The sequence below is a fragment of the Aphanomyces invadans genome (genome assembly GCF_000520115.1).
Source record: "Aphanomyces invadans strain NJM9701 unplaced genomic scaffold supercont1.6, whole genome shotgun sequence".
Taxonomy (NCBI): domain Eukaryota; phylum Oomycota; class Saprolegniomycetes; order Saprolegniales; family Verrucalvaceae; genus Aphanomyces; species Aphanomyces invadans.
This window is the reverse complement of record NW_008580151.1, coordinates 2,142,521-2,166,734: the sequence shown is the minus strand read 5'-3', so window position 1 is coordinate 2,166,734 and position 24,214 is coordinate 2,142,521. Positions and strand designations below refer to the sequence as shown.

Below are 24,214 nucleotides of genomic sequence, written 5' to 3'. Positions count from 1 at the left end.
GTCGAGCCGGACGGCAGCATGCAGCGCAACGCCGCTTGACTACACGCCCCAGCATGCATGCAAGGGCGCATGCAAGCTCCGTGCATCCTACTCTGGCTGAAATTTCTTGCTTGGCTGAGCTGTGAAGTCTTTGGATCGATTTGTCCGTTCGGGGTGTCTTGTGTGGTGGGCCAGCTGAGGAACACAATTGCGTTGCGAATTGCACAAACAGGTACCCGCATACAAATCGCGTTGCTATCACAGCGCCTGGAGCGCAGTGCGGTTTATGTGTGCCTCCCGACGCTCCCTCGTCCATTCGTCTCTGCAACGGATTCCATGACTCGTACCGACGGAAGCACGGACAGTTCATCGGGCAGCAGCCAGTGAACCCACAGCTTCTGTTGCCTGTGATGCCAAAAACACAGCCTACTACACGTCGGCGTTTTGACGATTACATCTTGAATGTGACGATGAATCGAAGGCGCTGCTGGCGTTCTTGGTACACGAGGAATTCGTTGTGGGTGAAGGACGTCGCCAAGGCGTGCGATGTTACAGTCGGCCCCACTGGGACACGAACGTGGTTGCCGTCGAAGTCGACCAACTGGTCGTGCGCTGGGTCGGGATATGTGGTGCCCTTGGCCAGGACGGAATCGAACGGCGCGGGTGGCTTGGTCAGCGATGGGTCGTCTTGCGTGATCTCATGGATGTCGCCGAGAGCCGTTTCCACGAGGAAGAGGCATCCCGTCTGGGTGCCGTCAAACTGGGTCGGATGCACGTACTGCCTCGACTTGGCCAGCATATCGGCCAAGTAAATGCCTTTGCCGACGCGGCCGCCAGCCGACGGCATGATGCGAAGCCCCGATTTGAGAATCGCGGCCACGACTGCGACGTTCGTGCCGTGCCAGAGAAGACGATGGTTTGGCACGGCGGCAAACGACGCAAACGATTTATCCTCAGCGTGGCGGCGCACTGCCCAAATATCCTGAAGCGCGACGTGTTGTTGGAGCAAGAGTCCACTACTCGAGTGCTGGATGTACTTGGTCACAACTGAGTACACCGGGTCGGACGGCGACACCAAATCCAACTGGCACTGGAGCTCGGCGTACTTGAGGTCGATGCTGTTGGCTTGCTGCACAGACGGGACGTGGATCGCTCGCTCGACGTCCTGAGCAACCACAATATCGTGCAATGTCGACAGCATGTCGTATTTTTCCTCGAGCTGTTGGGGCGTTGCCAGCACGGGGGGAATCGTGCTGCGCGAGAACGCGTGCGGAATGAGAGTGTAAAACTTGGACGAGAGCGTTGTGCGGAGGGTGGCATTGGGGGTGGTCAAATTCGCCTGGAGCTCGTCGAGGATCGCCACGCCCTTTTGAATCTGCTGCAGACTGAGTGTGCCGAGCGGCATGCGGGCCGGGTCCAAGTTCATCCGTTTGAGCTCTGACTGGAACATGTCCGTATCGAAGATCATGCAAATGAGCTTCTGCGTCTGCTTGGGCAAGCGCGACGGAATCGTGTCGTTCACGACGGCGACCGGAGCATGCGCGGCCGACGATGCCGTCATATCGAGCTCGACGATCTCGTACTGGTTCTTCTTGGCGACAAACGTGGCGCGGTCGTCCCATTTGTTTTTTGTCTTGTCGGTGAATTTTTTGCTAAAGGCAGTCGCGGCATCGCCCAGCGCGGCAAACGGCCCCAACAACGCATGGTTGCCGTCTTCGCCGACGCGACCCCATCGCGTAAATACGTCCCACGACCCGTTTCGCAAATCGAGAAGTTGAATGCGGTAAAATTTGTTGTGGCTGGAGCTGGCCTTGATCGCAACTTCATTCAGCATCACATCGTAGTCGTCGACGACGTCTGCGTTGGACCCGTAGAGCTGCTCGTAGATCGAGTCCAGGGGGCGATGGACTGCAGCAGGCGGTGCCATGACGGGAGGAGGCAGTGCCTTCTTCGCAACAGGACTTGTGGCCGGGTGGACGGACGACGTGGCTTTCGATGGCGTCGGCTGTGGGACAACACCTGGTAGTGTAAACAACGACGACTTGATCACGGTCGCCGGCACCGCGATGGGAATCACAGGAAGCGCTGGTGGATGGCCTGGAACCGACGAACCACAAGCAATCGATGGAGGACCGCTGCTTGGAGCGGCGGCAGCGGCCACAACGATGCCGTTATGCGCTCGTCGAATGAAGCGGGACTTGTGGGTTGACATGTTGGTTTGAGTCATGTTGACCAAATCGACTTGATACGAATACATGCCGCTTTCCACAATCCTGCTGCTATACGTTGTGTTGGCTTGGAATGTTTGCCACAGCGCTTCCGTTTGTGCCATGCCTGGCGCAACGTTGTAAACGAATCAATCGTCGACGGAAGAAGGACGATGTCCGATATCGGCTTACCTTCGGCCGTGTACGGGTACCATCCCGTGGCCTTGCCGTCGACAAAGTTACCCATGTAGTATTCCCAGACAGCTCCCGTCGACGCTTGTGCTGCCATATAATCCACGACCAGCAGATCGTATTTTCCCTTTTTGCACTCAAACGAACCCTTGTCCGCCCAGTTCGACCCTGTTTTATCGAGAAACTTCTTGCAAAAGTTGTCTTGTGCGTCGTCGTACGAGAAGGGTCCGTCCAGCTTGTGCTGTCCAACTTGTCCAGTGCGTCCCCAGCGCGTAAACACATAATACGTCTGGCCGTGACCGACAGCGATGAGTTGGAGAACGTAATATTTGTCCGTGTTCTTGGCAAGGTCGATCTGAACCAACGAAGCGTCCATGACGTCCCCCGCATGATTTGTGGCCAATGTAAAATTCGATACGCTCAATCCAGCCAAGAGTTCAGACGCCTTGGCATCGACGTCTCCCGTGGCCAGCGACGGCGGTGGAGCCTGGGCAGTTGCGTGCACCGGTTTCAACGCTTTCACTGCCTTCTTTGCCGGCGGCGAATGGGGAGTTGGAGCAGGTGGAGTTGAGTTCACTGCAGCAACAGTCGAGCTGCGCGTCGATCGCTTCGTCGCACGAGGGGCGGCGGCAACAGGAGATGTCTCAACGACCTTTCGCTTACCTCCCATCGATCGTCGTTGTATTGTGCGAATCGTCAACGGTGCTTTCGGGATATCCGGATAAATATCCCTATTTTAACAGTATTTTTCAACGACGCCTAATTTAGTGGCTCCGACTGGCACACCAGACAAGTCGTGTGCGCAGTGCTGCCCACAGGCCAACATGGAGAGTGCTCCAAAGAGAAATGTGGTAGGCACTGTGGGTAGGCAACGACAATTCAAGACTGCAGGATAGCATTCGTCAAAAGAAGCGCACACGTCTGCCCAGCACAACCACAGTCGTTCGACCAAAAGGCCTGAAAACAGCAGGAGAGATGTCGAGGGAACGGGATTGTAGCGGTCGGTGACACGTCGACAGGGACGAAGATTTGGGGGCCGTGGCGGCAAACCCCTCGATTTCCAGCGCTCGGATAGTTGTGGACAAAGTCTCTGCACGCAGCGTGAATTAGCCTGAGGTCCTCTAGACCGTTCAACGACGTGTGACTAGGTGAAGCTGTGGTGTGTACGCATTCTGGCTGCGCAGAGTTGAAGCAGCACGAAGGATGCTTTCACACAAACGCTTGCGTGCATTGGGGTGGCCCTAGGCCGCTGGCCGTGGGAGTGTTGCCCTGCCAAATTTTGCAATACTCGCCGCACGACCTTTCGCCGTCAATGGATCTTTGACAGTTACTTGAACGCGTCGTCGGCACGCCCGCCTCTGCCCTCCCAATGAAGCGATCGATTGAGTTTACGAAGGACGTGATGCCCAAGCCGCAGATATCGCCTGCGAGCCGAAAACAGCGTCGCGAGAGGAGTGCAAACGTTATGTCGTCGCAGTCTGATATCCCTCCAGCATCATCGTGCGATGCCGAGTGTGCTGTGGCGTTCAACACGTGGGTACACCACGAAGAAGCCCAAGACAAAGGTGGGCAGAAGTGGCCCAAGCTCGATCTGGCCAACAATCACCGCATGGCCATCCAAACACACGAAGAACTCGTGTCCCCTTTAATCAAGCGCAAGCGCCAACTACCAGCGCCATCGCTAAGAAAGCGCGTGTCGTTGGTGCCAAACTTGCCCAACGTGGACACGGGCGACAGGTAATGCAGCTCACTCTCCGTGCCGCCAACCGTCCCATCGATCGATGTAGAATTGCTACCCAAAAGCAGGAAATCGCCAACTTGCTCTCTGACATACAAAAGTAGTACACTGGCATCCATCGCTGTCGTCCCCATGTATCACGGTCTGCAATAGAAGCCGCCACCCGTATCGAGTACGAAGCGCCACAGAGAAGACAGCACGAGAGGCTGTGACGACTGCGAGACGACCAGTATCGTCCGACGCCATGGTTCAGCAACCTCACCCGTCTAGCCAAGTGGCCCAGCGCTACGATCGTGAGGCAGCCCTCGACGGTGAGTTCGCCCACCTTGGCTAGCTAGCGCTCATCTGTTTTGCAGACGACATTGCCCCATACGTATTCTACGAGCCTTTCAGCACAACCCCCCGCGCATGGATCGATCTTTCAGCGTGGACTGCGATGGATGGCAACGTCGTCTTGGCGCAGCTAACAAAACACTTGACAAAATCGTGCACGTCACTCAACTTGTCGGGATTGCAGGGCGACATTGCTGTCGATGGTACCTCCGTCTCGAGTTTCCACAGCCCATGAAGCCACAAACGCGTGCTATCTATGTAGTGGTTCACGCGTGCTTCACCAAGTGCCCTAGACTGACCACACTCGTCCTCGACGAAGTGGCGGGCCTTCCAGTACGCTCCAACCCAACCGTTCCACAACGCCTTACGGAGCGATGTGTAGACTGCTGCCTACAAAACAATCGGCCACCTCTGCCTTTGCCTCGAGCATCTCCATCTTGCCAAGAGCCATGACGTGACGGATGGTTTGTCCTTGCGTCGTCGCGTTCTCTTGCGCGCTTATCGTCGCCATGGACAGACTTGCTCCGCGTGATGTCGTCGGCGTTTCCGAATTTAAAGACACTAGACTTCAGCCACTGCCAGGACATCACGGATGCAGGCCTCGCGTGCGTCCTGAAAAAGACCCCGCGCCTTGTGTCCGTGTCCGTGGCGGGGTGTCCATATCTTACTGAGCGAGCCCTGACCCAACTTGCATCGGTAGCCTCGATCGTCCATCCCTCTTTTCTTCCTGCACGGCGCCATGTAGACGTGTGGGCGAACTCTACAATCGCTCAATGTGTCCGACTTGGCCAAGGTCGGTGGCACCATGTCATTGAGATGGCGACGCTTGATTTCACACTTGCGTTCCATACCAGACCACCGACAACGTGGTGGCTTCGTTGGCACTGGCGAAACCAATCGTCCTTCGCGTCCTGCGCCTACGGAATGCGCGCCAACTCACGGACGCAGCGGTACTGTCTACCGTTCTCAAAGTCGGTTTGGTTGAGCTGCGCACGTTGTCTTGTTTTTAGTTTGAAGCACTGGTGCATCCACCGCAAACGTTTACGCAAGCTGTAGCCGTGGCATATACTATCGATAAGCTCGATCTCACAGGGTGCGACGGGCTCACGGGGCTAGCTCTGTCGTGGTAACGAGTGCTATCCCCTTGTTCACCCGACATCTCGTCGAACCTGGAGAATTGTTCTCGATAGGATAGCGGCTGGTTGTCCGGTTTTGAGATCTCTCAACCTCACGGGGTGCAGCCGCATCAACGACAAGGGATTTCGGGCGCTACAAGGCTGCGCGCACCTGCAAAAACTTCGGCTAGCCAACTGCCCTCTCATTACCGACGCGTGAGTTGTTCGCCAGGCTCGTACACCGCTCGTTCCCGATTCTAACTCGTCATGGCAGCGCCGTTGTTCCGGTGCTGGCAGCCACCCGAAGACATCCGTGGGCGACCATCGCATTCTTGCAGTGTCCTGGTATTTCGTCGGCGACAATTGCGGCCATCGGGGACCACTGCCGCCACGTGACGTCGCTGGTGTTGAGTGACATCGACCCGAATGTTCCGTCTTGCAACTGGGAACGTATTTGCAAGCGGTGCACCCATCTAACCCGGCTGCACCTATGCCACATCCCCAACTTGCCACCACAAGGCCTGATATCCCTCGCGAGGCAATCGAGGCTGCGCTTGGCCGAGCTCCAACTGTGCCATTGCAATCGCATCGACACGAACGCCCTGTACCCCCTGCGCGCACTCTCGAAGCTCCGGTCGCTCGTCCTGGCAAGCGACGTCGCCACGTCTGACGGGATCGCGTTCTTCCCGCCATCCCTTGTACACTTGAAGCTTGCGGCCCCGCTCATCGACGACGCGGGAGTTCAGATGCTCAGCGCTCGGTGCTGGCGACTCGAGAGCCTCGAAGTCCAAGGCACGGGGCGCGTGTCGGGGCGAGTCTTGCGCAGGCTTTTCCGAACGTGCAAATCCATGACACGCGTCGCTGTCACCGACTGCGCTTTAATCCATCAGGACGATGTCCACGCGATGGCCAAGACGAAAACCAACCTGAAGCTACAGGTGACCCGCCACTCGCCGACATCGTACGAGGTGGCCCCAACGCAGCACACGACGATGCTGCGTACTTTTCGCCGATACGTTCAACTCGCTCGGACGCACGACGCGGCGGCCAAGATGATTCAGCACTTTTACATGACTGGCGTTGTCACGACCGAAAACAAGTTCAAGTTTCAATCGCAGTTGGTCGAGTTGACGCGATGTGTGCTGCGCATCCAGCGAGGGTACCGGGTCTTTCGAGGTATGCCAGCATCTAATGACCATACGCTGGAGCTCATCACCCCAATCTATGGCGTCCTCGTCGTGGATAGATCGTCGGCGGGCGGTGCTCTTGATGCAGTACAAGCTTCGAGCCGTGCGGTACATTCAGCGGTGGTATCGGAAGCATCGCATACGTCGACGGATGAATCGAGCGACGCTGTTCTGGACCAAACGATGTCTAGTGCTCACGTTTCGCGCGTGGAAGAAAACACACCAAGCCGAGATGGCCGAGCGTGAATTTGTACCATCACCTTGCCATTCCCTAGCACAGCTAAATCGCGGCGGCACTAGGCATGGCAAACATCGGCCACCATCCAAGCGATGCAGCTGTGGTCCAATAAGACGTTGCGAGGCGTGTTTAGCTCCTGGCGCACCATTGTCGTGCAGAAGCAAGCAAAGGTGGCAAAAGCGAAAGGCCTCTGGTCCGCTCAAACCGTGCCCAAGCGCTTCCGTCACTGGAAACTGCAAGTCGAACTAGCCAAGTGGCTGCGCAAGGCGATCGTGGTCGTATGGTAAGTCAGCTATGCTGCGTATGTGGTGGACAATTGGAATATGCATGAATTCGTGCCTGGTTTCTAGGCTGACTGTGGTCGCGCTGGAAACCCACAACTCAACACGGCAGTTGTTTCAAATACACAAAGCCCAGACGGTGCATCTCAGGAAAATCTTGAAGCGGTGGAAGCAATTCGTGAAGGACGAACGGTTGTTCGTTGTTAAGGCGACGGCGGCTATCTTTGCCAACGTACAACGACGTCGTCTCTGCTCTCTGCAGCCTCCATTGATATCGGTGGCTTGTATCGACTGTAGAAAGTGGAAGCATGGGCATTTCGCACGTGGAGAGTTCGCGTCGATGAGCGTCGGGTAATGCGATGACTAGTCTGCTCCCCACTGGTGCTCATGGATGTTGGGTGGATTGTGCAGCGACAACGGGACAAGTGTAAACTCCTGATGGCGCGATTCGCCAACCGCGCTCAAAATCGCGTGTGGCTGGCGTGGCTCGATTACGTGGCTCGCCGACGCGCCATCAAACGCGCGGCACTGCATTTCCAAGGGAACGTTGTATTCAAATGTTTTGCCGCGTGGCGGCAAGGCGTAGCCATGCAGCATGAGGAGCACGCTAAGCAATTGCGAATTGCCCGCCGGATGAAGAACCTGGTGGGGTCTCCACTTTATGCCGCCTTTTTTACAGGACGATGTACAGGGTCTATTCAACGCGGTTGCCCACTGGCGAGAGTATGCCGAAGACAAGGTATACGCAAAAGCGATAGCCGGGTAATGTTGCTACAAGCTATTTCAAACGCAAACCAACTGCTCGTACCATCGACATGGCGTGCTAGGCGCGCGCTGGCCTTTTTTCGCGGCGCTGTCGTCCTACGAGTCTTCCAAGCATGGCGCCAATACGCCAACAAGATGAAGTATTTGGTTGCTCAAGTAGGCTGTACATTTCGCCGACCCGTGCGCTGGGTTGCTCACGCGTTGGTATAGATGCGAAGTCGCATGCAAAGCCACTGCGTGGAGAGCTGCTTTCGCATGTGGTACCGATACAAAATGACCCGACGCGTGGAAATGGCATCGGCGACCAAAATACAAGTACGTCCTCGACTTCGTTTTGTCGAAGTCTTGGTTGGAATCGGCGGTGCATTAGGCGCTGTGGCGGGGAGTCGCCAGTCGCCATGACACGGAAAACCACTACTTTATGTATATTTGGGCAGCGGTGTCGTTGCAGCGAGCGTGGCGTGGGCGCTTTGGGCGTCTCTTGCTTCTCCAGGCAACCCGGCGTCGTCGCCTGCGCGAGTACAAGAAGATGGAGAGGGAATGGGATGCCATGGAGGCCGAGGACGCCGACGCCGCCGTGTACCGACGGCAGCTCAACATGATCCTGCTCATTCAACGAACTTGGCGCGGCAAGGCGGGTCGATCCTTTTACCAGCAACTGCGGAAGATGGTGTATATTCGAAAGCAACAGCAGCGACGGCAGCTTCAAGAGGTATGCCATCGCTGCCATCTGCAGACCTCGTGGCACGGTTGGAATCCATGGCTGGTCGTCACTAGATGATGGTCATTCAAGCCGAGCAGCGGCGGCGCGAGCGAGAGGATTTGGAGCGTCGGCGACATGCTGCTGCGACCGAGATTCAACGAATCGGCCGAGGTTACTTGGTACGTGGTCCTTCGACACAACTCGCGCCACGTGACTGGTTGTCCTACAGGCGCGAAAGTGGTTTGCAAAACAGCAAGAATTCCTTCGAGTGCGGCGGTGTGCGCTGCGCGTCCAAGCGGCGTTTCGAGGGAAGCTCGCGCGGCGGAAGATTTGCGCGATGCGGCGCCACCACGCCACGATCCTGCAAATGTACGCTCGTCGCAACATGGAGTCGAAACGACTGCGGACGCTGACGGCGCACACGCGGGAGACGCAAGCGCTGTTTCGAAGGTTCTTGAGCGTATTTGGACTCGATCCGGCCACGTTCTTGATGGACGTGGGGTCCTTGCTGCGTGAAATCAAGACGGATTTCATCTCGTTCACGAAATACTTTCTCCGAATGCAAGCAATTGCAAAGGAAGCCAAGACGAAGGACCGAGCAGCGCTGACTACCGCCGAGCTCAGGGCGTGGAAGGCACAGATGGAGGTGGCCGAGATGTCCCTAGCAAGTCACGTCAACCTGACACCAGTCACGCACGGCGACTCGGTCCGCATCATCCTGGCAGGCCATCCCCGCAGCGGCGAGACGGCGTATGTCCTCCACGTTCAAGACGATGCCGACGTCGATGTTCAAATGGCGGAAATCAAAATGGACAGCGACGGTGCCCTCGAATTCCTTCCGCTCTTTACGCAAGCGACACCGATCGAAGCGCCCAAGCCCGTCTTCTTTAAGATTCCCCCGCTGCATTTTCAAGTGCCCGTCCGAATCACCCCCGAGTGGAAGGCGGCGTTGGCAGCGTATGCCGACCAAATTCGTCTCGAGACCAAATACTTTTTGGCCGCCCGGACGATTCAATGTGCCGCCCGCGTCTACTTGGCCCGCGTGCAGTACCAGGAGGAGCTGCAGTCGCAAGGCGTAGTCACCGCAAGACGTGATGCGTTGCTGATTCGGTTGCTTACCACGCTCGGCATGGCGAACCAACGCACGGCCAGTGTGCTCCAGCGCTTGCGCCTCCTGACCTCCACCCCCAAGTAAGGGATATATTGTGTGTGGTCGAAATACCCGCGCGTTGTTCCATCGGTGGCTGTGTAGGGGTCTTCCCGACACGCCGTTGGCGCTTTCGGTCGTCCAAGATCGATTCGAACAAGCGTCAGCCAAGCGCGCCGAGATCCAGCACGCGTTTTCAACGCTCGAAGCGATTGTTTTCAACGGCACCGGCGCGTTTGCCAACGAATTGATGCCGTTCCGATTTCACAACGTCTTGGACAAGTTGGTGTTTCGACCTCTGCGACGGCTGCGCAATTGCACCAACGTGGCCATGGCACAAGCGATGGCGGCCAAAGGATGGTCCAAGTTGGCTCGGTACCTCCACCCTTCCCCCCCACGATTCCAACCAATCGTCTCACTCTTTCGCGGCGGGAGTAGGTTCGTTGGCGGCGCCGATTTTGTCCGCACGTTTGAGCAAAAGAACATTTACGTGCAGCAGGTCCAGTTCGAGCAGCTGCGCTACAGCTCGTACACGAATTCGGACGGGTGGGCGGTCGTCCACGGCGTGTTTGTCGCGTCGACAAACTCGGCCGTGCTGGACCATCCATCATCGTCGCTGACGCTGTCCTCAACCAAGCTCATTCCACACGGGTGGGGCGTTGCCAAGTTCCTGGAAGGGGTTGGCGGTGACAAGAAATGGGACTCCAAGCACTCGTTGAAAGCCAAGTTCAAGGCGCTGACGATTGTTCGGGCGATGCGACAGAAGGACCGCGAGGATCGGCTCCGAGCCCAGATCTGTGTCCACCAGGAAGAGTACAACGACTTGCGGTCCAAGGAAGGGCCGTACGGCTATGCCCAGCGACACGCCAAGTTGAGCGAGCTGGAAGATGCCATCAAAAGGCAAAAGGCGCGGTGGGAAGCCGAGGAGGCTCAGCGACGGACAGAAATCCACACTGTGTTTGCGGCGGAAGAGGAAATCATGGGGCGCATGCACGAGTTCAAGGCCAAGATGGTCAAGCACGGGGTCGTTCTGCGGGAGCTGCAGGTAACGATAGACCGCCTAGAGTAAGCGGAGCTCAGGAGTGGCTTATGTGTGAAGGCGCAACCGCCCGAGATGGTCATGGGGGTCGAGATCGTGCCAAGTTCGAAGAACCCACTCACGTTCTTGGCGCTGGGCTGCAAGATCGAGGTCGAATTGGACGATGGGCAGTGGCATGATGGCACTGTCGTGGCGCTGGATGTGGGCCTCGGGGCCAAATACACCGCAGACGTACTCATGTCATCCGACTATTCCGTCGAGCTCATCGAGCTCATCCCCAAGAAGAACCGAATGAAGGGGACTATGGCAGGATCGGCTCAGCCCAGTGGCGAGTCATCGGCGCAAGAGGTTGGTCCAAAGATGGCCGGCAGACCCCTTGACGTGCCTTTGCTTGCCCCATTGCAGGGAAATGCCAATGAAAGCGCTGCCGAAAAGAAGGACGATGCCGATGAATCGAGTGACGCGGACAAGACGCTCGTATCGACAGACACAGCATCGAACAAAGGTACCCAGTCGAAGGACGACGGCGCCGCCGCGGCGGGAGTCAAAACCGATGCCAACGATGGCAACGGCGCGGAATCCGAGACTGAGGAGGACAAACGACAGAAAGCACTGGAGGCACTGGACAACGCCGGCAAGCCACAGGAAGCCAAGTTGAAGCGCCTGGAGTTTCGCAAGTGGCGGATGGGGGGAGCGATCGATGTGTCGTGGGACGTTCCTTTTGAGAACGGGACCGCCATCAAGACGTACGTGCTCGACTGGGAAACGTCGTCGGCCACGGGGCAACTTTTTGTGCATGGCAAGCGGGACGAAACTACGGGCCGGCTCGGCCCCCCCGAGGCACGCCTGACCATAGGCCCGATCTCGATGGATGGCGACTTCAAGCTCACAGTCAAGGCGGAGAATGCTCGGGGCGTCGGGTTGGCCAGTCCGCTCGCGACCCTACTAGAGCCGCCAGCAGGTGCCACACAACGCCATTTATTCCTCCACTTGGTAAATGTTTGGGGACTGCTATAGCAATCAGCCACGAGCTAGCATTTGAATTCGCGCCACCAGCCATCGACACGTCCCCGATGGAAGCAGGCGAGCGCGGCACCATGGCCAAGGAAGACGCCGCCATGCACGAATGGATTCACCACCACACGTGCATGGTGTGCAAGGTTCGCTTCGACAAGTCGGAAGCGTTGGATCTGCACATGGGCATGGAGCACGGTCTGCCACTCGTGTGTCCTTTTCCAAGCTGCGCGCAGCCGTGTGCGACGTACCAAACACTTCGCTACCACATGTGGCACTGCACCAACACAAAACTGACCCCGACCGAAGCCACGATCCCACTGTTCCTTCGCAGCTTCGAGCTGTCGCCCAACTATTGCTTGAAGAAACCTCGCCGCCATCTCATGCCACCCACGCATCCCCAGGCCGACCAGGGCGAAGAGTTCTTTCTCGAGACAAAGTACCAAGGCGCCGTCACGACGTGGCTCCATTACTGTACGTCCACTTTAGCCATGTACTCTCCCTGAATTGACCTGCACGATGCGGTGGTGCAGCGCATGACCGGCACACCAAGCTCGTCCGTGAAACGAGCCGCAAACAGCAACGGAATAGCCATCTCACGAGCGCATGCGCCCCGCCAACCCCCCTGTTTGGAGTGGACTTTTTGTCTCCGGACGTAAACTTGAAGCTGCGCGACGACGCTCTTGCGCTTCTCGAGCGGTTGAAGGGCGAGCTGGTCCAGTACGTCGAAAACGCCAAGCTCAAAGTGTCGGGATGGAACCAGGAACTCGCCGAGCTCGTCGAGTACATTGAGATGAAGTCGAATCGGTTGGCGGGGGCGGAAGAAGCATGGCAGCGCCAGGCGCTCAAGAAGGACAAGAAAACTGCGACCAAGAAGAAGGAGCTCGTCGAAGAGCTCATGGCTGCATTTGACAAAGAGTACACGACGACCAAGGCGAAAATGGACGCCGAGATCGCGCGCCTCGATGCCGTCGTTGTCGAGTTGGTGCCGTTCACGCAACTTGTCGTCAAGGTACGATGCTCGAAGTTGGCTGGTTAACAGCAGTCATGCCGCTGCCCGTGCTAGGTGAACGAGCTCCGGTCTTTGCTGCAGCAAACGAGCCACCAAACGAATCTCGTCATGCTAAAGGACGAGACGATCACGTCTGCCCTGCACAACACGCTTGTTCAACTCATGAAGGCCAACGTGCAAGAGGTCGAGATTCTCGAAGCGCACGACCGCGCGATGGCAGCTCGAGCGCGGCAATTAAAACGATTGAAAGCCCATTTGAAAGAGATGCAACTGCGCCATCGAGCAGAAGTCGAAGTTGCACGGCTGTACGACGTCGAAGAAAAGGACGAGCATGAGCTCAAGGTGCTGCGAGACGAGCAGTACAGTTTGTTCAAGGAGCGCCAGGCCATTCGTGAAAATGGAGGTAGGATCGGACACCCGCGGTCGATGGCTGGTTTGATGCGTCCATGGACGGCGAATAGGCGACGACGAACTCTACTCGCCAGTGACAACCAAAAACCAAGCGCTTCAAATCGCCAACACGGATCCTGTTTTGTACGAGCGATTCGTGCATGGCCGGCGAAAGGACTTGGAGGCGGCCGGCGTGACGCTCGAGACGATTGTCCGGAGCGATATCGACAAGGAAGCAGCGGAGGACGAAGCGGCTATGCAAACGCGAAGGGAAAAGAAAGCTGCCAGGCAACTTGCTGCGTACGTGCGTCCAGGGGGCGTCAGGTTGGAGTCGAGCGATGTCTTTGACGACGGTGTTGCGCAGGGATAGCGCCGCCCCGACGTGGTTGAAGCGCCCGCGATCGACGACCCCAACCAAATACGTTCGGCTCGAATGCGCCTTTCACAATGGCCTCATTCATGGCGATGTCCGACCAACGGATGGTCGTGGCCGGGACTTGATGCTCCATGCTTCTCTAGGTCAAGATCGAGTTCAATGACGGGTCGACGTACGAAGGCCCGTGGGTCGAAGACTTGACATACGTCCAGCCATCGTGGGTCGTCCCGACCAAGACGGTGCACGTAAACCAGCACTGGGGCTCGTTTCTCTGCCCAGACGGGACCAAGTGGGAAGGCGAAGACGTAACAAATCAGTTCACCCCCCCGACAGCGTGCGGCACGTTTACGATCCATTGCCCGCACTTGAACACCCAGTACAAGGGGGAAGTTGCGAACGGCGTGTTTCACGGCTTCGGTGCGCCAGTCACTCCGAACGCCCCTCCCCCCATTCAATCGACATCGGTGTAGGCACGTTGTTCATGCACCGTGCTCTCACAAGTGGCGAGTACGTTGGCGAATGGAGCCACGGCGTTCGAGAGGGATACGGCGTCGAAATCTACGAGTCGGGCGAGCGCTACGAAGGCGACTGGGTCGCGGACCTGTACCATGGCCAAGGTAATCGCCCACAACGTGGGCAGCCACCACATGCCCACCGACCGTGTAGGATTTATCGAGTACGATGACAAGTCACGGTACGAAGGGTCGTTTCGATATGGCAAGTGGCATGGCCAGGGCGTTCGAACCAACGAATTCGGAGACCGTATCGTTGGTGTGTTTGAAAATGGCGCGCTGGATGGACCTGGTACGTTGTTCACGACGCTTCTTCTTGCGTGGGATGCCAACCTGTCGACGCATGCAGGCGTGTGTGAGTACAGCGACCGGCGCCACTACGTGGGTGAGTTTCGCCACACGAAGCGGCACGGTCGCGGCATCTTGACCTACTCGAACGGCGATCGGTACGAGGGTCCGTTTGTGGACGATGAGCCCCATGGCGAAGCCAAGTTTTTCACGCGCACGCCGGTCGAAGAAGGAGCCGAACCAGTGATGCGTGTGGGGCTATGGACGCACGGTTCGTTGCGGCATCCTTTCTGCTTGTGTCTCCATCGCTGTGTGCAGGAGAGCGGACCGCGTGGTTGTCGCGACCAGTGACCAAGTTCGCCACCCTCACGTTTGTCCAGTACTTTACGCGAATCCACCAAGTGAATACGGGCCAAGAGATCGAGCTCATCAAGCCCAAGTTCAAGTCTCCGTACGCTGTCATGGTGGCTGGCATGCTGCCCAACCTCCCGCTCGGTGTCGACCCAGACGACCCGTTTGTGAAAGCGATCGTGCGGTGCGTCTCGGCCGTTCATGTGTCGAGCTGTGGACGCAAACATGCCAATGGCTGTGGTGGTTGATGTTAGGTTGCTGGCCAAGACTCAAAGCGTCATGATTGGTGCCGACGTGCTGGATCGCACGGTGCTCCAACTCAACATCGTGTCCGAAAAAGTATTGGAGTGCTCGGCGACGCTGGAGCGGCAGCGCAACGACGTTGAAGTGAGCGCGCGCCAAGTCCGAGACCAAGCACGGATCGTGCGCGACGTCGCCATCGACCTCGACTGCGCGCTGGACAAGGAGGCGGAGATGCAGGTCAAAATCGAACGGTTCTGGAAGACCGATCCGCGGGTTTGTTTATGAGTTGCACGGTGTCCCGGTCGTCCTTGACGGAGCTCGGTAGAAAACGGAAACCAAGTACAAGGCGGCCGTCGTCGCGCTCAACGAGATCGACGCCATGGACTGGTATCGCGTACGTTGACCGGCCGTGGGAGGCAGAGACCTGACGCGGCCTGCCCAGGTTCGAAAGAGTAAACTCGACGACAACATCCGCGGGCTCCTGGAAGGATTTGCGGTCCTCTTGAATTTCAAGAGCAACTTGGACTTGCACGGCGTCCCGTACAAGCCAAAGCCGGACGATTTGCTCACGCTGCTGGGGTCCAGCGGGGAAAACGCTCTGTTGGTACGTACCTCGCAGCGTCAAGCCTCCGTGACACAATGCCGAGTGTAGGGCGACAAAGAGAGCCTCATTCACAAGTACGATGTCAAGGCGCTGTACGTTCTCCCGCTGTTTGACGTGTACTCGTTCGCGGAAGGCGCGCGGCACCAGATGCTCCAGAGCGTGACCCAGGTCGTGCACAACCCGCGACTGCGGCAGGGGAATCTGCGCCTCGCGATGCAGTCGCCGGCAATTCCAGTGGTTCGTCCAACCTTGATGATCGAGATGTGCATGACCGTGTCGAATCTGAATGTGAGTTGGTGACAGATCGTGGGATGGGTGCGAGCGGCGTTTACGTACGCCCAAACAGCGTGCGAAATCTACCCCGTGTACAGTCGCCTGATGGCCCACTTTGGCGTTGTTGAAGGGCTCAAAGCCGTCTTGAAGCGGGAGCAAGCGATGCTTGTCGCGTTGCAGACGAACGCAGCAACGTGTGCAGCCGCCCTCGCAGCCACGTCCGAGAGCCTCGAGTATTACAAGAAGGAAGAGAGTCAATTGCAAAAGACGATGGACGACATCAAGGAGCTCGACACGATGGAGGACTTGCCGACGCAACAAGACCGGGTGTTCAAAGCGAACCCGATTGCGCCGCAAGATCAAGCACGAATGGAGGCCGAGCGCGCGGCGGCGGCGGCCGAGTTGGCCGAAAAAGTCCAGGTTGGCCCGCACGACGAAAGACCGATCGAGAGTGTGTTGTGCACACGCTGACGCGAGGGTGGTTGTGCCACAGGCGCTCAAGCTCCACATCGCACACGACGAGAACTTGCGCAACCAGTTTGGGATTTTGAAAAAGGATATCCGCAAGGTGCTCGACCGCAACCAAGATGTCGTGCCCCTCCACAAGTTTGCCAAGCTGTACGAGGACGTGACGCACAAGCGCCTCAACTTGCAAGCGTTCGGTGTGAAGAAGCTCAAAGTGATCCTGGCCCTCACGACCGTACGAGATCGTCGTCGTGGCCGTCGGTGTTGATTGTCGCCATAGGATGTTTGCACGATCGAGTACAACGACTTTGGCGACGACTTGGTCAAGACCGTCGTCGATGCAGCCAACCCGTACGACCTGCCCAAATATGCCTTTCCATGCAAGCTGTGCGTGGGCAAGAGCTACGATTCGCACAACGAGCTCACGACGCATCTCCAATCCAAGTGGCACGCGATGAACGTCTACCTTGAAAGCATTGGTAAATGACGGGCACCTGCACGCTTGCTGACGAGCGGGTGACGCGTGTAGGTGCGCCGCCATGCGTGTTTGACCGGCGGTCGCGGCACTGGGTCGAAACCTACGACGCGAACAATCAAATTCAGTTTACAAACCGCATGACAGGTACGCCGAGGCGTGCGCGAGATGGTATCACGTACGACGACCGCACCAGGCGAAGTCGTGGCGGACAAGCCCATGGAGCTTCAGGCCGACGACGTCATGGTCGAAAACATGTTTCCCGTCCGCGACGAACGTCTGTTGCCGCCGCCGACGACGAACGACGACTTGGCGGATCCAAATGCGATCGTGCATTGGGAAGAAGTCGCCGACGACAATGGCAACGTGTACTACTGCAATCGCATCACCAACGAGACGTCGTGGACGCTGCCGGAACCGCCAAACACACCCGCCGAGTCGGAATGGCAGGAGTGCTTCGACGAGGTCAACTTGTGCCCGTACTATGTCAACACGGCGACCGGCGAGTCCGCGTGGACGATTCCTGTCCAACAAGGCAGTGGGAACAGCTAGGCTTTCGACAGAGACTAGCGAACGAGTAATCGAGCACATTGCGACAATTCAACAGTGACTACCCATTGCGCCATGCCGACTCGCCCAGGGGTTATCGGTGGCTGCTGTGCACCAGCATGTTTTGAAATGCGATCGGTGGGATGGCTCCCAGTATGTGCAAGGCAAGCATACCCGACACTGTCGGCGCATGCGGCACGAACGCCTTCCTTATTGAAAACCTCCAATGTTGACAGAATATCAACACCCTGCACTCGACTCTCGATCTGCATGAATGATACGCCGTCATGTCGCTCGTGCGTCAAATGGGGCCCGACGAGACACCTTGCAAGTTCGGTGGGTGTTGGCCAGCTCGACCACGCCGTGTCGGTAGTGTTGCAGGGACGACGTCACTCGTAGGGGAGCTTGTTGGTCTTCGCATCAGCCTCGTCGCGCGTTGGCGGATTCGAGGAGTCACGGGACAACCATGACAACTCGAGCCAGCAACGAGTACGCTAACGTCTGTACCGACCGCACCACATTTCGACGACTGTCATTCCAACTACTGGCAACACGTTGTCCTTCCAGCGCCTTCGTGGACAAGCAAAGGGTCAGGACCATCGCCCAAGTGGGCACCGTCGTCGTCTCGTCAAGCGATCGACGGCTACGTTGACATGTTCAAGTGTTGTTGCCGATGGTAATCCCTACCGCGATCAAGAAAAGCCGGTTTATTCGACTCAAAGAGCAGTGGCGTCATTGCTACAATCGATTTGCTGAGCCGTGGGGCAATGACCAAGTCGGATTGCAAAGTTTGGGGGAGAAGCGGGCGAGGCTTCGTGTGGAGTGGACTTGCTGCGTTGCTGGCACAGCACTGGATGTGTGCGCCCAAACGCAAAGACTGTATCGTACATGAGTTCATCAAGTTATCAGCGGTAAAATATCTTTTGAGTGGAAGGGGTCGAGGTGAGATGGCGGTCGTTTGCCGCGTTGTTGTTGAGGGTGTCGTGGAGGATGAGGGGCTCCGAGTACGTGACGAATCCTTGCTGATACAGCGAGTTTAAGTTCCTACACCATGCCTTGATCACTCGGATCCATCGTGACGAATCGTACCGTCGGTGGTATATATACGAGCCTCCAGTGCAGGCGCAGAGGAAGAAGAGAACAGCAAACCAGAACCACCACATGGCCAGCCACTCCAAGCCGTCCGAGCTGCAGATACGTACGCCATCGCCGCGTAGCCAGCATTCGGCCAGGCACACGTCGATCGTGGATACCGCCGTGATGAGGAGCGCAAGAGGTCGCATTGACGTCAGGATCTTCGCAATATTCAAAGATCGAAGAGTCGCCAGATTCGTGGGATTTATAATTCATTTGAAACACATATTAAAAACTTTTCGCATTATATTTGAATTCTTTTTAACCCATCCACCATCATGGATTCGAAATTCGTATCGCGGTGAGTAGAATATTATTTCAAAAATGGAATATTTGATTTACGACATCATATCCTCGTGTGGATTTCGGCCATCTCTCACGCGCACGACGCGACTCCATGGACCCATCGCTCCAGCGCACGTTCCGTGGCCACAAGTCGGGGGTAGAATGCCTTTCTTACAACCCAAACATGCGGCAGTTGGCGTCAGGGTCTCTTGACTGCACAGTGATGATCTGGAATTTCAAGCCCCAAATGCGTGCGTTTCGATTCCTCGGACACAAGGGTCCTGTGTTTGACGTGCAGTTCGCACCATCGGGGGACTTGCTCGCGTCAGCATCGCAGGACCGATCTGTGCGTCTGTGGATACCGACAGTAAAGGGCGAGTCGCACATGATCAAGGGACATGCCGGCGGTGTGCGGAGTGTGGACTTTTCTTACGACTCGGCCGAGCTCCTCACGGCGTCCGACGACAAATCCATCAAACTCTGGAGCTTGCCCACGCGGCGATTTGTGTGCTCGTGGAATGGGCATAGCAACTGGGTTCGGTCTGCTCGATTCAGTCCAGACGCGCGTGTGTTGGTGTGCGTCGACCGTCGGCCACCCTTCCCGGACTCATGTCCTCATTCCGTAGGTCAGGCAGCGACGACAAAACAGTCAAAGTATGGGATAAGGCGACACGTAATTGCCTTGCAACGTTTTTCGACCACAGCGGGATCATTAACGCCGTCCGCTTCCACCCCGACGGTACGTCACCTCCGCGATGTCACCGCGGCGTCCTCATCATCCGGCATGTAGGCAACACGGTTGGCGCGTGCAGCTATGACCACACTTTCAACCTTTGGGACGTTCGATCGCACAAGCTGATCCAGCACTACCCGGCGCATGACGCAAGCGTCACCTGCATTGACTTTCACCCGTCCGGGAATTACATCGCATCCACGTCGACGGATGGTACGATTAAGTTGTGGGACGTCCGCGAAGGCCACCTCCTCTATACCATGCACGGCCACAACGGCGCCGTCAACTGCGCCACGTTCTCGTCCGACTCCAAGTTTACCGCAACGGGATCGGTCGATGCGCTGGTCATGCTGTGGGACACGGATCTGGACAAGTGCTTGCACGCAAATGACTCGCACTTCCCCGTCGCCTTGCCGAAGTCCAAAGTGCTCAAGCACATCAACCAAACTCCCCACGCGACATCTCCTCGGTCGAGTTTGTCGACAGCAGCGCTGCCACTTCCAACGCCGTCGGTAGAGCACCATGAGAGCCCGTCCTCCCAACCCAATCGGCCGTTTGTCACGCAATCGCCGGCGCCGCGTGTATCACCAGCAACTCCGCCGGCCTACACCTCCGCCAGACAGCACCATCGCACGCCAAGCCAAGACTACCTGAATCCGTCCGCCATCCTCCCCACACCTCCATTCCATCGCCAGTCGAATGAGTTCCAAACGGATCGTGAAGACGCGTACGACATTCAAGATGTTCATGCGGCTCCGTCGGCGCCACCGTCGCCCGAAGCAAGACAATCTCCCCTACCGCAACAGCAACGTGTCATGCCGCTTCCAGTCCCCTCGTCCACTTCACGGCGGGGATCAACAGCCTCACCAACGCCGTCATCCATCCACGGCGCGACCGACGAGTCGCCGCTACCAGACCACGTTACTGCAACCTTCGACCACATCGTCGGGCAGCTGGAAATCATCACGCGGACACTCGGGATTTTGGAAGAGCGTCTGTGTCACGTCGAGGACCGCATGTCCGACGTGACGAGGGTGCAGAGCCAGGTCTTGCGAATGCTGAACGCGACCCAGCTGAATCCACCGCAGCAAGGCGAGAGTTTGCCGCATGCGGAGTGACGTCGTTTTTATCGGCATAGTTTCAAAACAGTACAAAAGCAAGTTCAGACTTGTTTTGTTGAACGGGGTTGGCGATGTTGATGGGCAATCAGTCGTGGTGGTCGTCAGTCCAGGTCACGAGGGGCGTCGTGTCTGCAAAGTGAGGCAGTATCGCTTCCCATGTGTCCTATAGGGCGTCCACCGTCGCTTCGAGCTGCTGGCCCTTGGTTGGCAATGGTCTGCTGAAAATTTCTCCGATTATATTCCTCTTCGCGTTGGGCTATAGTAACAAAGGCAGACGGCAAGTGCTTCCAAGCATTCCTAACCCATCCTGTGTGCGAAATACGTCTATGCGTACATGAACATTATGGTTTTGCGGAGAAGTGCTGACATTTGCTACGGTCTGGCCATGCCCATCGTCCTAAACGAGGGGTACAAGTGCAACAGGTGAAAAGGAAACTAACGTTATCCAAAAAGTCAATGATACTCAAAATTGTAGAATATATTTGCAGAAATATTTATGTTAGCACGACGCTAATATTCGACACAAATCCTTATTCGAAACAACTTCATCCAAACGCACAGGCATGCTGTCAGCAAGCGACTTCAAGTAGTCAGTATAGCAAATTGCCGATTAAAATTCAGACGCATTGTCAAATTGTCGCCACTTTCGTAAACATGGGGGGGGTAGAATACCCCAAACGTTCTCAAAAACGTTCAAATCGGGGCTCTTGAAAGGTCAGTCCATGCGGAAGATGCCAGATTCATAAAAAGACTTTAACGTCTCCTTGGAAGCGCGGATAGGGGTCTCAACCGCTGAATACGTCTCCAGCGCCTTGCAATACTTCCCCAAGCTTATTCGACCTTCTTGGAATGAGATATCTGACTTCCTCCACATGCTCACGGCACCCCAGACCATAACACTGCCTCAACCGCTGACCCGCTTCGAGAACAATTTTTCGTCACGAAGAGGTCACGCCAATACGCGCGGTATCCATCCGGGCCGTCCAAGTTGAAGTTCTTTGCGTCCGCGAAGACAACTTGACGCCGAAAATCCTGCTTGCTTTGAAGCGAAGACACGACGCGCCTTCTTATTTTGCGGTTTTAAGTACGACGCCGGATGTTCTTCGCGTATTTGATGAACTTGCTCGATTTCAGCACGATGAACAAAGTGTAGCCAAAATTGTCTTGGCGCTGCTAAAACGTTTTGTACGATTGCGTTGCGGTAAATGCAACGTATGTCGCACTTCGTCAACTTGACACATCTTCCCGATCGCTTCTTCGTACTGTAAAATCCGGGAAAACCAGGTACGAACGCACTAGTGACTCAGGTCGTTTGAGTGGACGTCCAATGTCGCGACTTGATATATACTCGTGCTTCCAGGCCAATCTTTGACCTATTTCAATGCCGGTCAGCTTGGTACTCCTGGACATCATGCACGGTTGACCAATTTTGTCATGATTCGCTACATGAAGTTGCCTGTTGGTAGACCAATTCCCCGCACCTCTGTGTCTATTTTGAATGCTGTTTTGAATTTAAATAATTTAGAGCGCAGTCCGCATATAGATATTTCGATGCCTCAAGCAGGGGTTCTTTCACCAATTTCATATATGTTCGCAATTTCAAGCTCACGGGCTGTATCGTACTGTAGACATTGCTCTTGGTGGTAAACACAACATGGGAAGCAATCTCCGAAGTCTTGGTGTATATTTTATCTGGCATGAATCACAATATTCTGAAGATTTCATAAGTATTGTGCGCACAGTACCACAATTGCCTCCAACCCACGTGCACCATGCCATGGCAACGGGAAAGATGGTTGGCAGCGTACCAAAACTCGCTTGGTCTAGTGCTTTGGCAGGTGGTGTCCACACGGTCGCGAATTCTTTCGACTGGTTGGCTCGGAACGCAGTCTTTGGGAACCAATCGCAGTCTGCGCCATGGCGGTCGCAAGTATTTGGAGTTGGTGTGCATCAAGTGATGTAGGAAGTTGGTGAAAGAACCCCTGTATGAGGCATCGAAATATCTACAACATTGCCCGTTCAATGTGGCCAAACCAGCAATCGATGTGGTTTCGAAGTTTTAATTTCTTCGAACGTCGAAGTACACCTGGAATCTATTTCATTCAAAGTGGTTTAATCTGCAATAAGTGACAAAACGACTAGTTCGCTTGAATGTGAATAAAGCGATGAAAGGACGATTGCGAGTGGATGAACAGTATATAATGATGTGGTTGATGATTAATACACCGCACATACGAATTCATATCGTTGTCATGTCAGGAGAGAATGAGCTTCGATGAACATGTGCAAATGCGCAAATCGCCACTGAAATCGCATTATACCTAGGAAAGAGAATGAATGTCAATAACGGACAAGAAAGGCTCAAAAACCGGACATGATGGACGCTTATCCGTTATATGAATACTAAACGGATTTCTAAAGGACATTTGGATAGAAAACGTCGGTTATTTGAATACAAAACGGCAACAAACGGATTTTTCACCAGTGTAAGAGGGTAAAGACGTCTTGAACCACACACGTGTCGAACGGTCCAGGAGAAGCGGTCGATGGCGGACAAGGAGACCCGACGCAATGTGATGCTGGAAAAGTCGCTCAAAACCCTCAAACACGAAGCGGAGACGTTGAACGCGGAGTGGAAACGCAAGGCGGAGGCGGTTAAGGTCGGCGACGCCATGTTGAAGCAGGTGCGACCGCTGATTCCTTTGTACACATGGCTGACAGGACGACGCAGAAAGAAGCGACGCTGCGGGAAGCCAAGACCCGCATGGAAAAGTACCTCAAGCAATACGACGTTCTGTTTCGAACGACCCATCAGTTCACGGAAGCTATGGAGACCCAATGGCAAAAGTACGCGGCCATGTCTGGCCGTCGAGTGATGGGAGGGCCGTAGAAATGTCGAGTTGCAGAAAGAAAACACCCAAACGGAAGCTGAGATTCGGGCGAAGGAAGAGATCGTGGCCAAGATCGAGAAGGACTGCGCCAAGATCGAGCAACTCGTGGGTCTCACCAAGGAAAAGATCGGCCAAGTCGACCAAGCCAAAGGTAGTACACGCGCCAGTCCACTTTGCCTTGACACGGTCGTCCAGACAAGATCGATGCCACGAAGGACGAGTTCAAGGTCGCGTTAAACGAACTGGTCAACGTCACGATCGAAGTCGAGCGAAAGCATGGCGAAGCGATGATGAAGACCCTCGACGATTTGTTGCGTCAGCGTGAGCTGGTTGGACGTGGTGATCCCGTGGCCTCTCTGACGTGCCTGTCCCCAGGTGAACAAGATGCTCGTGCGCGCGGCCGACACCGCCCAGGGGACCCACGACTTGACCAAAATCCAAGAAAACACGACAAAGAACCTGGAGAACGAAATCAATGGATACCACCAAAGCGTCAAACAGCAGCGGTACAGAGTTGGTGCAGCGTGACCACTGACGATGTCTCAGGGACATGGTCCAGCAGCTCGTGTCGGAG

General features: G+C 56.0%; 5 protein-coding genes across 5 annotated transcripts; 3 read left to right on the top strand and 2 right to left on the bottom strand.

The window, feature by feature from the left end:
* Positions 1–236: 236 nt before the first annotated feature.
* Positions 237–3,064, bottom strand: H310_04263 (hypothetical protein). The gene is made up of 2 exons (XM_008868526.1): positions 2,379–3,064; positions 237–2,313 (listed from the first exon to the last, which is right to left on the bottom strand). Exons 1-2 carry the CDS (start codon positions 3,046–3,048, stop codon positions 431–433), a joined length of 2,553 nt encoding a protein of 850 aa, XP_008866748.1. The 5' UTR covers positions 3,049–3,064; the 3' UTR covers positions 237–430.
* A 644-nt stretch (positions 3,065–3,708) lies between these two features.
* H310_04262 (hypothetical protein) lies at positions 3,709–17,542 on the top strand. The gene is made up of 46 exons (XM_008868525.1): positions 3,709–4,115; positions 4,166–4,216; positions 4,270–4,427; positions 4,473–4,652; positions 4,712–4,782; positions 4,832–4,913; positions 4,967–5,145; positions 5,195–5,242; positions 5,304–5,399; positions 5,460–5,575; positions 5,640–5,780; positions 5,839–6,740; positions 6,811–7,001; positions 7,052–7,272; positions 7,340–7,502; positions 7,568–7,621; positions 7,682–7,915; positions 7,962–8,032; positions 8,098–8,191; positions 8,246–8,350; positions 8,406–8,747; positions 8,813–8,917; positions 8,968–9,929; positions 9,991–10,260; positions 10,324–10,930; positions 10,985–11,272; positions 11,330–11,885; positions 11,942–12,412; positions 12,472–12,950; positions 13,005–13,353; positions 13,412–13,640; positions 13,705–13,807; positions 13,860–14,133; positions 14,187–14,333; positions 14,383–14,520; positions 14,578–14,787; positions 14,835–15,051; positions 15,122–15,383; positions 15,436–15,504; positions 15,553–15,714; positions 15,763–15,951; positions 16,018–16,407; positions 16,481–16,687; positions 16,733–16,931; positions 16,982–17,074; positions 17,124–17,542. Exons 1-46 carry the CDS (start codon positions 3,748–3,750, stop codon positions 17,477–17,479), a joined length of 11,199 nt encoding a protein of 3,732 aa, XP_008866747.1. The 5' UTR covers positions 3,709–3,747; the 3' UTR covers positions 17,480–17,542.
* A 792-nt stretch (positions 17,543–18,334) lies between these two features.
* H310_04261 (hypothetical protein) lies at positions 18,335–18,787 on the bottom strand. Its single transcript, XM_008868524.1, has 2 exons — positions 18,566–18,787; positions 18,335–18,520 (listed from the first exon to the last, which is right to left on the bottom strand). Exons 1-2 carry the CDS (start codon positions 18,757–18,759, stop codon positions 18,382–18,384), a joined length of 333 nt encoding a protein of 110 aa, XP_008866746.1. The 5' UTR covers positions 18,760–18,787; the 3' UTR covers positions 18,335–18,381.
* Positions 18,788–18,960: 173 nt separating this feature from the next.
* H310_04260 (hypothetical protein) lies at positions 18,961–20,859 on the top strand. The gene is made up of 3 exons (XM_008868523.1): positions 18,961–19,471; positions 19,522–19,634; positions 19,686–20,859. The coding sequence occupies exons 1-3, from the start codon at positions 19,008–19,010 to the stop codon at positions 20,744–20,746; spliced, it is 1,638 nt and encodes a 545-aa protein (XP_008866745.1). The 5' UTR covers positions 18,961–19,007; the 3' UTR covers positions 20,747–20,859.
* Positions 20,860–23,295: 2,436 nt separating this feature from the next.
* On the top strand, positions 23,296–24,168 carry H310_04259 (hypothetical protein; the record flags this gene model as incomplete). Its single annotated transcript, XM_008868522.1, has 5 exons — positions 23,296–23,433; positions 23,481–23,596; positions 23,640–23,791; positions 23,836–23,969; positions 24,016–24,168. 5 exons carry the CDS (start codon positions 23,296–23,298, stop codon positions 24,166–24,168), a joined length of 693 nt encoding a protein of 230 aa, XP_008866744.1.
* Between the last annotated feature and the right edge of the window lie 46 nt (positions 24,169–24,214).